The following is a 14,851-nucleotide window of genomic DNA, read 5'->3' as shown; positions in this document are numbered from 1 at the left end:
CTGGGTTAGAGCAATGTGAGGTATCATTTTCTACTACCTATTAAAGGAGGGAAAATGAAAGAAAAAAAAGCTGACCATTTTATCTGGCTTTCAGTGCCGCTGAAGTATAATCAATGTTTGCAAAGTACTTGGAAATCCTTGGACGAAAGATACAGAAGAACAAATATTCCAAAGGATTCTCCACAGAGAACTTTGTTTAATTGCTTGATGCTTGAGCTTATGAAGACTTTTCTTTAGTAGGAGGTGTTTTAAAATGCACTGCAGTAGTTTAAAATGCAAGATACATAGAAGCTAGGTTCATACCAAATTAAGTAAAATAAGCACTATTTCTCATTCTAAAACTCTTCAACATTTTTTAAGAGAACTGGGCAAAAGTTAGGGGAAGGAATGCCGGAAGTACTCTTTTGTGAGAGACTGTGAGTTCGTAAATAAAACAGAGTTTAGTGGGGAAGTAAACTCCTTTTCCTTTATCCTAGTGCTTTTAAGCCTACTAATTCTCATTCCAAATAGTTTCATTCAGAAAAACTAGATGGAGATCAAGGAAGGTAGGGAAGGTTAAAAGAGGGTGTTCATCTACTCTTCCAAGCATATACAGCCTGGTTTAGGGTTATTCCTCCTTTGAAGAACAGTGCCCGGGATAACACAGGGCCCAGCATCAGCCATGGTGCATTATTTAACAGGTCCTTGTCAGCCAGATACAAATGTAACCACTTGAAGAATGACCAAAGTCATTCTGAAATGTGAGAACATGGCTAAACAGTGATGCGTGCCTCTGTTTCCCTTGCCACATAAACACTCCATCTTTGCCTCAGACACACTAGGTACAAAAGCTATTCTGGAACACGTCTCAGATTTATTTGTGGATGATTTAGACTGGTGTTTAAGACTGAGTTTATTGACTGAAGGCAACTAGCAATCAATTCACCCAATGTAACAGATCAGTCCTTTCTCTTCCTTTCACTCACAAGCATGCTAGAATGCAAATTGTCTGGAAGCCCAGTTCAGTCCTAATGATTTCCAGTTCACCTCCATGTGCCCTGAAACCCTGTTGTTATTTTTGTCCTCTTCAGCTGACATTAAATGGGACACTGGCAGCAGCCTAACGAAACCTACAGTGGTTCAAATCTATTCACCAGTTCTCACCTGGGACACAGTTTGACTGAGTACATCTCATCTTCAGCCTTTTCACTATAATCACCATTGAGGCATAACAATAAAGCCTGATTACTCCTTCGGGGCTTTCTCTGACTCCCTCTTTCCTTTCCTATTTCCCTCTCATGGTCAAAAAGCTTTGGTCTACTCCCTTGTAATAGCAGATGACTGACACACCACTTCCAGCTGGGCAGTTTAAAGCAGTAATTCCAGAGTGCTGATGAGATTGCAGGGTACAGAGCACTCCAGTGTACATGGTGGATACTCCAGGCAGGAACTCTATGGCCCTACAGTGACAAGATACTAAAAGGAACACTATTAGCTTTGTAACAAACTGCTACAATGCACTCAGTGCCTTTATGGATCCAACATGCACAAATGTGCAAAGGAATACAAGAGAAAATAATATAATATAGAATAATAGAATATAAAATAATAGAATAAATAAGAAAAGAGGGTGTTCTGCACCTGAACAAAGACATAATCACCCTGGACGATCAAGGAGTTATGGTCGATATAGCCTGGAAAGGGTTTGCTGCGAGTGGCTTCACTGCAGTTCTGCATCTTGCAGGTGATGTATTGGGCATCTGAAAGGAAAAGAACAAAAACAATTCACTTGAGATCCTGAGCATAGATTCTTCCTGTTGTCATAAATCTATTTGCTGAGGCAGCATTTTTGCTTCCCAGACTCATGTGACATGAACTGACATCATCCATTCAACAGCACACAAAACTTCTTTCCCTTACATCTTTCACAAATCCACCCTTGATTATTTTCTTCCTTTAAGTTCCTTCCTTCTTTACCTGCCTCAGCCTCCCATTATTTCTTTCCTTTCTGCCCTAGGTTAGACATCAGAGCTATACATTTTTACTGAGAGAGCCCAGCGTAGATGATCTGATTACTTGACACCAGTGTTGTGGTTCCATGCTGGAAACAGACAACAGGCAGCATTTGAAGGTGGCACAATACTATGATTTGTGGCTCAGATCTGACAGAAACCTAGTTAAGGGTGTATCATTCAGCACTGCTACCTTCCCATGCTGCATTTACTTGGATGCTACCCAGGCTTAAACTTAAAGCAGGAACTGAGTGAGGGAACAAGAGCTGTAAAGGACTATTTATTAAGGCAAAAAACAGCCCAAGTCCTGGGACTCCCTAAGTAACTATGGGTCTGAAGAGCTGTGTCTTTGATTTGGGACAGACACCCATTGTGTTGAGCCTCAGCAGTTTCCCTTTCCCAAGTGTACCTTTGTCATCCCCATTGTGTGGGATTTGCTGTAGAGCACAACAGCTTCTCCACAGTCATGTGCCAAGTTTATTTAGAACATGGCCAAGGTCCAGAGCATACACAAGCACGTGGACACCTTTAGAGGACTCATACCCCATACTGTCACCAGAGAACCCCTTTAATGATGCACCTTCATATTTCCTACAGCACTTACATTCTGTAGAGTAATTCAGATCAACTTGGAAAGTAACTCAGACTACCTCCTGTTCAGGGGGTTTTACCCACTTCTCCATTGACAGTGTAGGTAGATGCATTCTGGCAGACCTGGGCAATCATTCCACATTCTCTTGAAACTAGAGGACTCAGCAGTTTCAAAGTAAATGGTCTAAATGCAAGCCATCTCATCCACTGTATCTATATGGGATGTCCTTACCTCTTATTCTAAAGCACTGCAAGATGCTCATCTCATAATCTATCACCTGAAGAAAAACAATTTGAATTTCTTCATGATGGTAATTTATCCTAGAATACAGAACCAGATTCTCAGTATTTAATTTGGACTCTTTCAGATCCATTAGGAATTTGCACTTTGTTTAATGACAAACCTGATCTACAGGAGGAATGACTTTGGCATTTTAGCAGTAGTACTTACCTGATAGAAACACTACATGGCATTTAATGTTAGAAGTACTTCTAGTAGTTTTCCTTGGAGAGACACAGACCCTTGTTTGATATAATTACCAACTTCTGATCAGAGAAAAAGCATTTTACACTAAAATAGAAATGGCTGGAATTTTACCATCTCATATTTAATCTTGGTTTTAATTAAAATCTATCATTTGACATTTCTTTCCTTGCTTCTAAGGGCTGTTGACTTCTGCTTGAAACAGACATGCAGGGTAACGAACCTTCAGGAAAGTCTGATGAGGGATGATTTTACTCCAGCATTTACAGAGTTCTTGGAATACAGAAAGTGCTAAGTATTATTAGCACTGCCGTTTATAACATTTCATGCTTTTGCAGCTCACTGCAAAACATTAATGAACGCAGCCTGGGCAGCATGATCGAAATGTATTTCCCTTCAGAGGGATATGATTTTTTCCACATTAGCCACAAGAGGGCAGGGAACGACATAATTCCCAGCCTGCTCATTTAGGTGAGCTCAGGAAAGTTCCCCTTCAGAGCAGTTCAGCCCTCTGCCCCTCTGCATTCAGGAAGGAGAGGGACAAGCAGGTCACAGCCTCTCCCACCACCCAATAGTACTGTGTTGTGCAGCATGTCCCCTCCTTGTCGTAAGACAGAGAATGGACATGCATTTCTTCCCCTGCAACACCACCAATTCCCACTCCTCCTCTTTAATCCAATCCCTTGTATCATGAAGGACAGCCCCTTGCCTCCTCCACCTCCCCCATCCCAAAATCATAGAGTCACACAATGGTTTCAGGTGGAAGGGACCTTTAAAAGGGCATAGAGTCCAACCCCCTGCAAAGAGCAGGGACATCTTCAGCTAGATCAGGTTCCTCAGAGTCCCATTCAAGGTCCAGCCTGACTTTGAATGTTTGCAGGGATAGGGCATCCACTACCCCTCTGGGCAACCTGTGCCAATGTTTCACCACTCTCAATGTAAAAATCTTCCTTGTATCTAGTCCAAATCTACCTTCTTTTAGTACAAAACCACTATCCCTTGCCCTGTCAAAATGAGACTTGTTAAAGAGTTTGGCCCCATCTTTCATATAGGCCTTCTTTAGGTATTGAAAGGTCACAATAAGTTCTCCCTGGAGCCTTCTCTTGGCTGAACAACCCCAGCTCTTTCAGCCTGTCTTTAGAGGAGAGGTGTTTCAGCCCTCTGATCATATATTTGTAGCCTCCTCTGGACTCACTCCAACAGGTCCACATCTTTCCTGTGCTGAGGGCTCCAGAACTGAACACAGTACTCCAGGTAGGGTCTCTCATTCTGTCTCAAGAAAGTTCCTGAGCTTAAACAAAGCAGCATCAGTTAAAATGGCTGGCCCTACAGCCACCCGAGCTGTTGACAAGACTGGTGGCTTTTCATACATGGAATCAAACTCCCCAGCAGAGATATACAGGATCAGACCTCTGTTTCCCATACTGTTCCCTTTTTTTTTCCCCCACCACCACTGTTTTACTTCCACAGGCACAACAGCTGTCTGGGACACACTAAGAGGAGACTGCAGTGCTGTCTTACTTCCCATGCAAAGGGGTTACCAATGCTGAGAGCACAGGGAGAGAACAGGATGTACCTTGCTGGGACCAGCCAGCAAAGAAGATTAAGGAATCTCCTCCACAAGAGATTTTAAAGAGCAGGCCAGGTTGACATCCATTAGAGGTGACTGAAGTTCTTTCAATCCTGTTTTAATGGAGGAATGGGGACTATGCCTATTTTTGCTGTGATCGCAGGAGTCTGGGCAGCAGTGATTGTACCATTGATGAAGATTTACTAAGGCAATTCTGTGAACTTTTACAGTGCAATTCTCCCTGGCTTCAATTCTAAAATGCCGGTAATAACTACTAAAGGGCAGAGCACTGAAATTGCTTAAGCTAATCTCACAAACAGCCAAATCCTGAGATGTGCACAAGAAAAGCTCCCTCTGTTGTGGGAGACAGAAAGAAGGAAAAGCAAGCTTATTGCAGTGCCTGGTTCCCTCTTTTTTTCCTAGGGGAAGATTTTCTGTGCTCACATTAACTCATGGGTTTTTTTCATTTGATTCTCATGGACATTTTATGTGATTCCGTTGGCAGAGGTTTGTAGTTTAGCATTAATTAATGTCAATTAATGTATTCAGTTGCTAAGCTCTGGAATTAATTTCATTAGTTTTCCTGCACAGATGTTTTCCCCGCCATAGGTAATTAGGACATTATGCTTTTCATTTCCAGAACCCTCACCTCCAACAACAGCTGCTGTTTTTAATATAAAACAAGAAAGTCACACTGTGCCTGGAGAGAAGAACATAGCAACTCTCAGCTCTTACACCCCCAGACACTTTGATTTTGACAGGTTTAGACACCCAGAGTAGGATACTTCTTGGGGAATGGCAGCTACTTCTAAAGAGGAAGCAAGAAAAGTCACAGAACACAATAATGGAGGAGACTTCTTGTAAGGGAAACCTCTGACAAAATTAATCTGTTTCAGTGGTCAAAGAGAATTGCAAATGCTAACACATAGCAGAAGTTAAGAGCCAGAGAGATCCTGTGCCATGAAATATTTTAGTCTTTTCTGTTTAGCTTGAGCTCCATGCTAATATGTTCTCAAGGGAAACGGATCCAACCTGTCCCAGAGACATTTCTTCTTTAGTTGCTGTAGAGGGAAGGTTATTGGTGGTTACTGGAGGTTGGTGAGCCTCTGCAAAAGTACACAGGAGAGTTTTAGATCCCTTCCTAAGAAGAGTGGGAATTTCTTCAGGATATTTTGTTGCTGAGTACTATTTTGGATTACATATGAAACCCTAATACCCACTGCTTTCTAAGCAGCCTAAGTTTGCATGCATATATTTCAAAAACCTTATTTGATTACAGGGAGAGTCAGAGAAAATATTCACCGTACTCTGCAAATGTACAATTTTTTTTTCTTGCATTTAATTCATTGAGGAATGTATCCTTCTCTCTACAAATAAACCTACCAAGGACAAATCAGGAATTTTATGCAAAGATTATCCACGTAATCTATGATTTTTTTCCCTTCTAGATTTTCTACGGAGTATCCCAGGTCGTTTCTGAGCAACTCAGACATTAGGGATAATTTCTGCTTTTGAAGGATGACCAGCATCCTGTAACTAATGAACATGGCAGTAACATATGTCACTGAAAGACCCAGGCCTGTAACCCCTCTCCACCAGTGATTAATAACAGAAGTCTAGGTTGCCTTAGTAGTCCAGGTGCCTTAATAGTCCCAGCGCATCTTCAGCATTCACAACCTCCCATGGCAATGAATTCCAAAATTTAATTAAATGTTCTCTCATACTTTAATCTTTCTATTCCTTTTTTTGAGAAACACAAAAAATTACTGTTCTTTATCCATTTCCATCTGGTCTGAATGTTGATTTGTGAAACATTCATGGTATGGGAATATGCTCACAACTCTCCAGGACTCAGCAACTGCAAAGCAATTAACCAGTAATGAAGATCAATGAAACAAAACCATCCCATTTACTAACTACTCACAAATCTGGTTTTATCCTGCTGCTACTCTTTCTTCACTGCATGTTAGTGTCAGAAATCTTTCTTTACATAGGGAAGCAAATCCTCTACCATTTCTGGTATAAAGTTATAATCAGAGAAACTAACAGATGTCATTCTCCAGGACAAATACTAATCATGATCAGGAAAAACATTAATTACAATAAGAAAAAAAATATCATTGCACAGGTTTAGGATACTGCGGGAATTAATTCATCACTCTAGTTATGTTAGTAAAACACTGTCAGGCTAAGTTGCCTACTCATTTTTTCCACTACACTGATTATTTCATTCTTCCTAGCAACGTTCTGTGAAAACAGAAATTAAAGTCCTAGTGCAACTTTGTGATTCAGACATTATTGGTCGGATGCTCAGTCCCTGCTGATCAGCAAGCAGTACACATATGCTGACCCCAGGTGAGACTTTGGTCTTACCTGCATCACCTAAATTACCTTTCATTAAGAAAAGTTGCTGTGTGAATCAGAACAGCAGAAGAAAAACAAAGGAAACAGAACTACTTTTTAAGTATCAGGAGCTCTCTAAATTTTTGCTAGCACATTAGAAAATCTCTCAGCTTCTTTCATCCACGCTTTAAAAAAAACACCACATAAATTAATAACTTTACTCCAAATCAATTGGTGTCATCTAAATAAGCAAATGCACGTCTCATAAATGTAACAGTTGGTTTTCCTGTTTTACATCTATAGGAACTGTCACTTAGACATCCTCTGAGTCAGTTTTGCCATTCTGTAGAGGGCCAGTGGGTACCCAGTTAGTACTGGGTAGTACTAACTACCCAGTTAATTCCAAATGCTTTGTAGGAATCTATCTTTCTAATTCTCTCCAACTGGATTCCTCAGTAGGCACCCACCTGAATAAAAATTACCTCCCACATTAATTAGCTTGAATCAGGCCTTACTGGGATAACCCTCCCTAGCTCAAATCAGATAAGACCATTAATTTAGGATCTTTCAGGACTTGTGTATTCTTTACAAACCTAAACTCCACATGTCATTAAGTTTCCACCTTCTGAAAGCACTTCAAGTTGCATTTGAGCAAACCTAAATTTAACTTCCACCATCGCTCTGCCTGCTGACTGTGATGGTGAATGTAACAAAGAGAAGCTTATCATAGGGTTAAGAACTGTAGGGGATTAATTATCTTCCTGGGGTGTTGACCTGAGGCTAGACAAAAAAAAATTCACAATTCCTGCTGACTTTACCAGTTCGCCTTTGATCCTGTTCCAAAATCAAAGTGGAACACCAGGGATACCCAAGTGTACAAATGGAAATGTGAGATAACATTTATATGAACTTCTTCCAACCAGAAAAAAAAGTTTTACTATACACTCTCGGTCCCAGATTGACTTGGATTGGGCCTGAAGCCTTTAAAAAATAAACAAAACCATCACATTTCTCTAGATGAAAATTTGCACGGTGCTCTCCAAAATTTACACAAAGAAGATTAAACCCATAAATGGCTATGATTAGCCCTGCAAATCTGTCTCCATCAATACAACTATATTGAACAGATTGCACTCATTTTGTTCATCTGTACCTGCACCCTAGTGTGCAGTGTGATAAGACACAGTGTGTTCAGGAGTCCAGATTTTTCTGGATCCCGAGGGGAAAAAATGTAGGGAGAACATGCGCTCAGGGACAACATTGCTAGCCAGATCCTCAGCAGGTGCAAATCAATGTGCCACTGAAGTTATACTGATTTATGCCTGATAAGAGACTCTTGTTTTGGTCCTTGCAAACCTTTTCCATTATGTAAATAAACACAATAAATAAAATGCACAGACAGATGATAATCAGAGAGCAGAGACAGAGAGTTATTCTAGCAAGGAAAGCCCAGTGCTAAGGTTGTTGCTGATGTTCTCAAATGACTCAGTCAGGAAGAAGGGCTAACCCTGTATCCTGCTGACATTTCTACTTCTTCTCACATAAAGCTGCAGTTGTACTATTCAGCTTCTGCTGGAAAATATACCAGCAAAAGAATGAGGAGGTTTTTTTCTTATTTATACTGAGTTCAGCAGCTTCTTGCTTAGCCCTTCTATTTCCACTTCATATAATCTTTTATTTCATTGCACAGAGTTTGTGGCTGTTTCCACACTACTCCCTTTTCTTTCCTTCTTAGTCCCTGTCTTGTTTTGGCAAATCTACCTTCTCAAATTTAATCCCTTTATTGAAATTTTACACTTGGTTAACTCTCAAAAGAGGTATTCCAAACAAAGTATAAATAAGTAAATGCAAAAATATTTTTAAAAAACACCAAAAACACACCAAACATAAAAACCTCAAGAAAATTATTTGTAAATTACCCTTAGTTTGGAAAAAAGTTATCTTTCTCACTTCAGCACAGTTCCCTCTATCACCCCACTGGTATCAACACACCTGCTCCATTCCAGAGGTCAAGGTTTCTATATCCATTGGAGGTTTATGATTACTTTGTGCAGGAAAAGGAGACTGATTTAGTACTTAAAAGAAAGCTCTAGTAGCCAAGAGACCCGTATATACCAAGTTGGTCATGGTGTCTAGAATAATGGACCATGTGCAGTCTGTCTTAGTCTTAAAATCCTGTGACCTGCAGTGCTTCCAAACATCTGGCAAAAAAGGCTGTAATATGTTCCAAGGTTACTGCTTTCAGCTACACACCATAGTCCTCTGCTGGAAACCAACACTCCCTGGAACAACGGGCCAAACATAGCGTGCACTTACTGAAAATTCAACATATTTTCTTATACTGCCAAGGAGGTGATTTGAGGACCTTTTGACTCATTAGCAGAAGTTTCATCCAAATGACTGGTTTGCAAGAGCGGTCACCACTGGCCGAAAGTTCGACACCACTGATACATTTAATTAGTAGTTCTGTCACTGACTAAACTGAAAAACTTAAGTTGTGCTGCCTCACAACTAAACTAATATAAGTGTGCAGAATCTGTTATTAGAGCTCAGTTCTTGAGCAATAATTTGTTATTCTACAATTCTTTTTACTAATATGCCCGACTCCTCAGTGAAGCCAGTTTCTTGTATTTGTTTTTTGGTTTTCACCTTAAGAGCTGTAAGAAAGCTTACTAATTTGTTAAGAACTCAAGAAGCATTTTGCAGAAATGTGTGATAGCTGTGCAAAATGTTCTTATTTCAGCCTAAGAACTCAAAAAGATCATCCAAAGCATTTGGTGTGTGGCACTGTCTCTGCCCACTGTGAGCTGAACATCCCTCAAAAACATTGCCAAAATATAGCTCCTGAAACATCACTTGTAATGCTTCATCTCAGTGACCACAAATTCTTAATGACTTATAAAAGCAGTGTTTGGTGCTGAAATAGACACTGTCCTGTTAAGAAAACTTCATTCTCATTTATCATGTGCCAAGAAACAGAGAGCTTCATGTCCCCAGCTTTGGTGCCATATCAGGTAAGTGAAATTGAGAGGAGAAATAATAATCATAGATCATAAATTATAAGAAATAGAGATAATACATTCTTTCACTTTTGCTGTCTTGCATATCTTGACAGGGAAACCTTTAAAACTTTATAGTTTCTATCACAACTGTTTCTTCTCAAAATTCATCTTCCAAAAAATTCTCTTTCAAGATAAATTTCCATAAGTTAAAAACCAGATTACCCCACAGTAAACTTTTCAGATATTTTTCAAGTTTACAGTGACAAAATAAACATTTTAAGTAATACCATCGCAGTTGAGGGTAATTCAAGGGAGAAATTTATCCATTTAAAAAGTAATTAACTGAATGCATCATTAATACTTTTGTATTGAAAATGGTAAAAATCTTCTTGTTATGTTGCAGTAAAGCTGCTGTTTACTGAGGAAACAATATGGAATTACAGTGATGATCAATGGCAGCCAGGCTTTCAGGTGTCATGCCTGCCTGAGGCAATCCAATGGAGTGGGAAAGAAATCCAAGGAGAAAGATCTGCAAAGAAGTGGAGCTCAAAGACAGACCTTGAGGAAGCATGGCTGGGAGGAGAAAAGGCCAGTGGGTGGCTTAGGGTGCCTGAGAGAATTTATGGTCAATTAGGAGAATATTTTGGAGTTGCAGGTAAAGGAGGCTCCTGGAATGGGAAAAAAAAAACATCAAGAGGCAAAGCAGGGAGGAAAAGGAGCTGGTGAATGTGAAGGATAATGACAGGACAAGCAGGAACAGAGAAAAATACACTTAGGCTGGTCATTAAAAGGTTTCTAACGAGAGAGAAACAAGGTATTTTCAAACGCAGTACCTAAGGCAGAGTATCCCTGGTCTGCTAAAACTATAAAGCTGTGAACAAGGTGCAGTTATGTTCTGTGTGAAGAAAACAGAAGCTAGACTTTGTGACTCAGGAACTTCTCTGCAATGTCATGTTGCCATCAACAAAAATCACGTAAGAAGAAATGAAAGTGCTCTGTGGAGTAGCTCCAATTACTGCTTATCACCTATTCTTCCTTACCATGTTCTCGGCTCCTTTCACAGCCTGTTAAACCCAACTTTTTGCCTTTCTGGAAATGCCTGTCTTCTGACAGACCTTACTTGAAACAGCCAAACCTCTCATATTAAATGAGTGAACAACTAAAAAGAAGTCAGATTTCTACTGTCATATTGTGTGGTTACAAGAACATGAGGACAGTCCAGTATACCACAATATTTAAAAGCTGATCTACTTACGACCATCCACTGTCTTTGCCTCCAGGTGCACGAGATCAGGCTCTCTACCATTCCCCATCATAGACCTGTAAAAGACAGATTGAGACAAAGGTATTAAAAACAACATGTACCATGAATGTCTGAGAAATTAATTTCACAGGAGATCCTGTTTAACTGGACATAAACTCATACTCACAAATAAGAACTGATAGTTTTGAAAGCATTTTGGAGTTTTCCCTAAAATAAAGTTGAATATTTTAAAGAAGTTCTACCATTTTATCTAATCAATGCCATTGTACTTATGAGTTCTTTATTTCTGACCCCTTCACTTCTTTCCACGTGGACATTTACCTGTTTCTGTTCCCGTTGACACCTGCCATTTTGATGTGTCTTCTGGTTTGGTCAGAAGGATGCATTTCAGTCAGGGTGGGATACAGAAGACTTTAATAGATGAGATAATAGTATTTGCCAGAATACTAATTATAGTTGTTCCTTTATATTGGACATTTTATGCACATTTGCTTAATTGACACTCCTAATGATCAATGTTCCCTCATGAATTAAGTTTTAAAAACTCATTTTATCCTAGGACATTTTATCACTTCTGATCTAATAAAAACAGTGTTTCATTAATAAAAGAAATGTCACATTGACTCAGAAAATGACTGTTTGTTCACTCTGAATTAACAAGTAACAAATAGAGATAATGAGTATGACAAACAGGGGTTTATGAAACCAAGCTCTGCTTCCATTATTAAGGTTCCCCTGGACTGGCCTCATCAACTCCTTGGAAGAATCCAAATGGCCAGTGGTTTGACGGACAGTCTGAATTATGGAAATGCTGACTGCAAGAATGTACCAATCCCATTGTACAGCAGCCTCAGCAGCATCTCTGACAATCAGCCTTGTTTCTGGTCTTAGTCCTATCACTCAAGTCATAATCCTAGATTAAAGCCAAGGGTTAAACAACAGTTTCTTGTTAGCTGCCTGACCTCCAAGTTAATAGAACCATGAGGGAAGATATGCATTCATTTCCAGTGATAGACAAATTAGATGTTCTGTTCAAAGCCTCATTATTTTTTAGGAAATCAGAAGTGAGATTCAAACAGTGATTTAGACCTTAATTCAGTTCCCACTGACTGCAATCAAAGGCACCTCCAGTGCTTAATCATCATGTGCATTAACTAATAACTATTATAAAAATGTTAACAATAACAAGGTTATCTGTGTCCTGATTAATCCTTAGGTTTGCTTGACAAAATCTGTAGCAATTCACCAGCTAGAAAAGGTTTGGATTTTTTTGTTCTCCTTTTCTGGGAACTGAATTTTCAGAAAATACTCTGAGCCAGCATTGCTTTCACCTCTTCTCCATTTTTAATAAAGTTTATGGCAAGGTCTTATTCTCCTAAACATTCAACTTCCATTTAAAATCTCTGCTTCTTGATAATTGACACCAAGTGGGTGGTAAAGAAACACCTTCCTAGGGCATTTTTCTTATACCTGCCATCATCAGCAAGTTTAGGGCCAAAATGCTGGGCCTGCTAGTTACAATTCAGTTCAAGGTATATAGATGCCAGTGACAAATAGGGCTAAAGAAACGGTAGAAGGACTAAGCTTACAATATGGTATATTTCCTCTTCAGACTTGTTTATTTAAGTGGGCTTTAAATACTGGGACTATTAAAATAGCCCACCTGGAACTGGGCTGAAGAACAGAAAACACAGTCCAGTTTTGTCAGTGCATTCCTCCTCCTGACCTCACACACCCCCATGGGGATGTGAACTCTGCAAAGAAACAAGGAATATATTCCATGAATTGGAGCACTTTGTCTCTTCAGAGACACACAACAATGGTATTTATCCAGCAAAGAACTTGTTGCCCTAGTTAAAGCATGCAAGTCTACAATTAGGTGTTTTGTGAGTTTCCTCCTCACAGTGCTATTCTGACCCCAAGAAAAACCTCTGTTGCATCTTCTCAAGCAAAGACAGTCAATTCAGAATGGTATATCTCACTGATGGATGGGGTGTGATTGTCACTGTTACTTTCACTGCTGATATGAGCCATAATTTATATTAAAATCTTAGATGATTTAAGAGAACCATATAAAAATCAGGACCCATAAAACCCTGAAAGTTATAAGGCTACAGCTGGAGCTGTAGTCACCTGCATATTACTTTGTCCCATACTACAACAGCCAGTATTGGGACTGTAGAAGCTCCAGTTCAAGGCAGAATTAGGCCATCAGTTGTCCTAAGGATGCACAGAACAAGGATGGCTGAAACGTGACTGGTGATAAATATTATTCATCTATTCAAGGGTTTCCTTTCCTTTGATATCTCCTAACACCTGCAACTTAGAAATGTGATGACAACAATGAAAACTTTTCTTCCATTTTAGGCAACAGTCCCAAAGCAGGTAACCCTAAAGACCTGAAATATGTTTATTACCTACCTTTAAAAACACAAATTACAGATAAACTATGGATTGTAATTAAAGGAGTAATTAAAGGTCCCAGGCAGCCTTCTCTTTGCCATTCCCTATTCTGAGCAAACTTTTGTTCACTACGTTGACAGTTCTTTCTTCTCATATTTCTCAAATCCATTCTTCCCTTTCTGCATTCATTCTCAAAGACCAAACCCTCATATATCCACAAACTTTTCTTCTTGCCTCAGTCTATGTTTTCACTTTGTGGTAAAATGCCAGCATGCCCTTTGTCTGTCCCTTTAATCTCAGGCTTTCTGTAATACTCCCTGAAACTTCAGGGGATATCCTTGCAATACTTTCTGTTGAATGGTGCCTATTGTATTTTTGTGATTAACTTTTACTGTTTTGTTGCTATAATTGTCTGGACATTTTGAAAAATGAAAAAGATAGAAAAAAAAGAAAAAAAAAATCTTTTGGGAAAATGAGGATTTAGAAAAGCTGAGAGGAGTGGAAGGCAATGACCTCACTGCCTTTACACTGGAGATGCTTACATTTTGAAAAATGTAGGACCCCCGCAGTCCTATTACAAAGTCGCTTCCTAAAATTTTAATCATCATCAAGCCTGCTAAGTAGTCATCTACACTTGAGAGCCTCACAAATCGATATCACTGGCTGCAGTGCAGTAATTGCTCTGAATGCGGATTCTACATCCACCGTGAGAAGCAGCAAAGGGAAAAGACCCCAAATCTGGTTTAGAACTAGGCTGAGCTAAACAAAAGCAGCCTGGCACTGCCCATTGCACAGTAAATGCTAGTTGGCATATTTCTGTAGTGACCAACCCCTTGCCATCTTCTCTGTCTGAAACATTTCTAAAACCTTGGCTTCCTTGGCCTGTCAGCTCTTCTGAGCCAAGAAAATTCAATAGAGACTCTGTTATCCTGGGGTTTCCACCTCTTCTATCTTTTTTCACTTCTAGGGACAAAAGCAATTGTTAATGGATGCTGGGAACTGATGAGGCTTGCAAGGCAGTCAGACCACTCAGAACTGCAAAAAGGCATCATTGTGAAGAAAGCAAAAGCTTCCACTTGGTGCACCTAATTTCAAACTACCATTTTTTCATAAACAAAGAACTCGAAACACCAGACAATAAAGACTGCATCTCAAGGGTTTGTGCATTCTGGAAAGTAGCTTTGGGTGCTTTTGGATAATTGA

General features: G+C 39.6%; 1 protein-coding gene across 5 annotated transcripts in view; it reads right to left on the bottom strand.

The window, feature by feature from the left end:
* SORCS1 (sortilin related VPS10 domain containing receptor 1) overlaps positions 1 to 14,851 on the bottom strand; it is a 271,364-nt gene that overhangs the window by 67,052 nt on the left and 189,461 nt on the right. For all 5 annotated transcript variants that reach the window (XM_027692166.1, XM_027692172.1, XM_027692170.1 and 2 more), the window contains 2 exons: positions 11,237 to 11,301; positions 1,621 to 1,739 (listed from right to left, as the gene is read on the bottom strand). In XM_027692166.1, the coding sequence (XP_027547967.1) occupies positions 1,621 to 1,739; positions 11,237 to 11,301 (184 nt within the window). The remainder of the gene's footprint in view (positions 1 to 1,620; positions 1,740 to 11,236; positions 11,302 to 14,851) is intronic.

The sequence above is a fragment of the Neopelma chrysocephalum genome, unplaced genomic scaffold (genome assembly GCF_003984885.1).
Source record: "Neopelma chrysocephalum unplaced genomic scaffold, ASM398488v2 Primary Assembly neopelma1_85, whole genome shotgun sequence".
Taxonomy (NCBI): Eukaryota; Metazoa; Chordata; class Aves; order Passeriformes; family Pipridae; genus Neopelma; species Neopelma chrysocephalum.
This window is presented reverse-complemented; position numbering and strand designations above follow the sequence as displayed.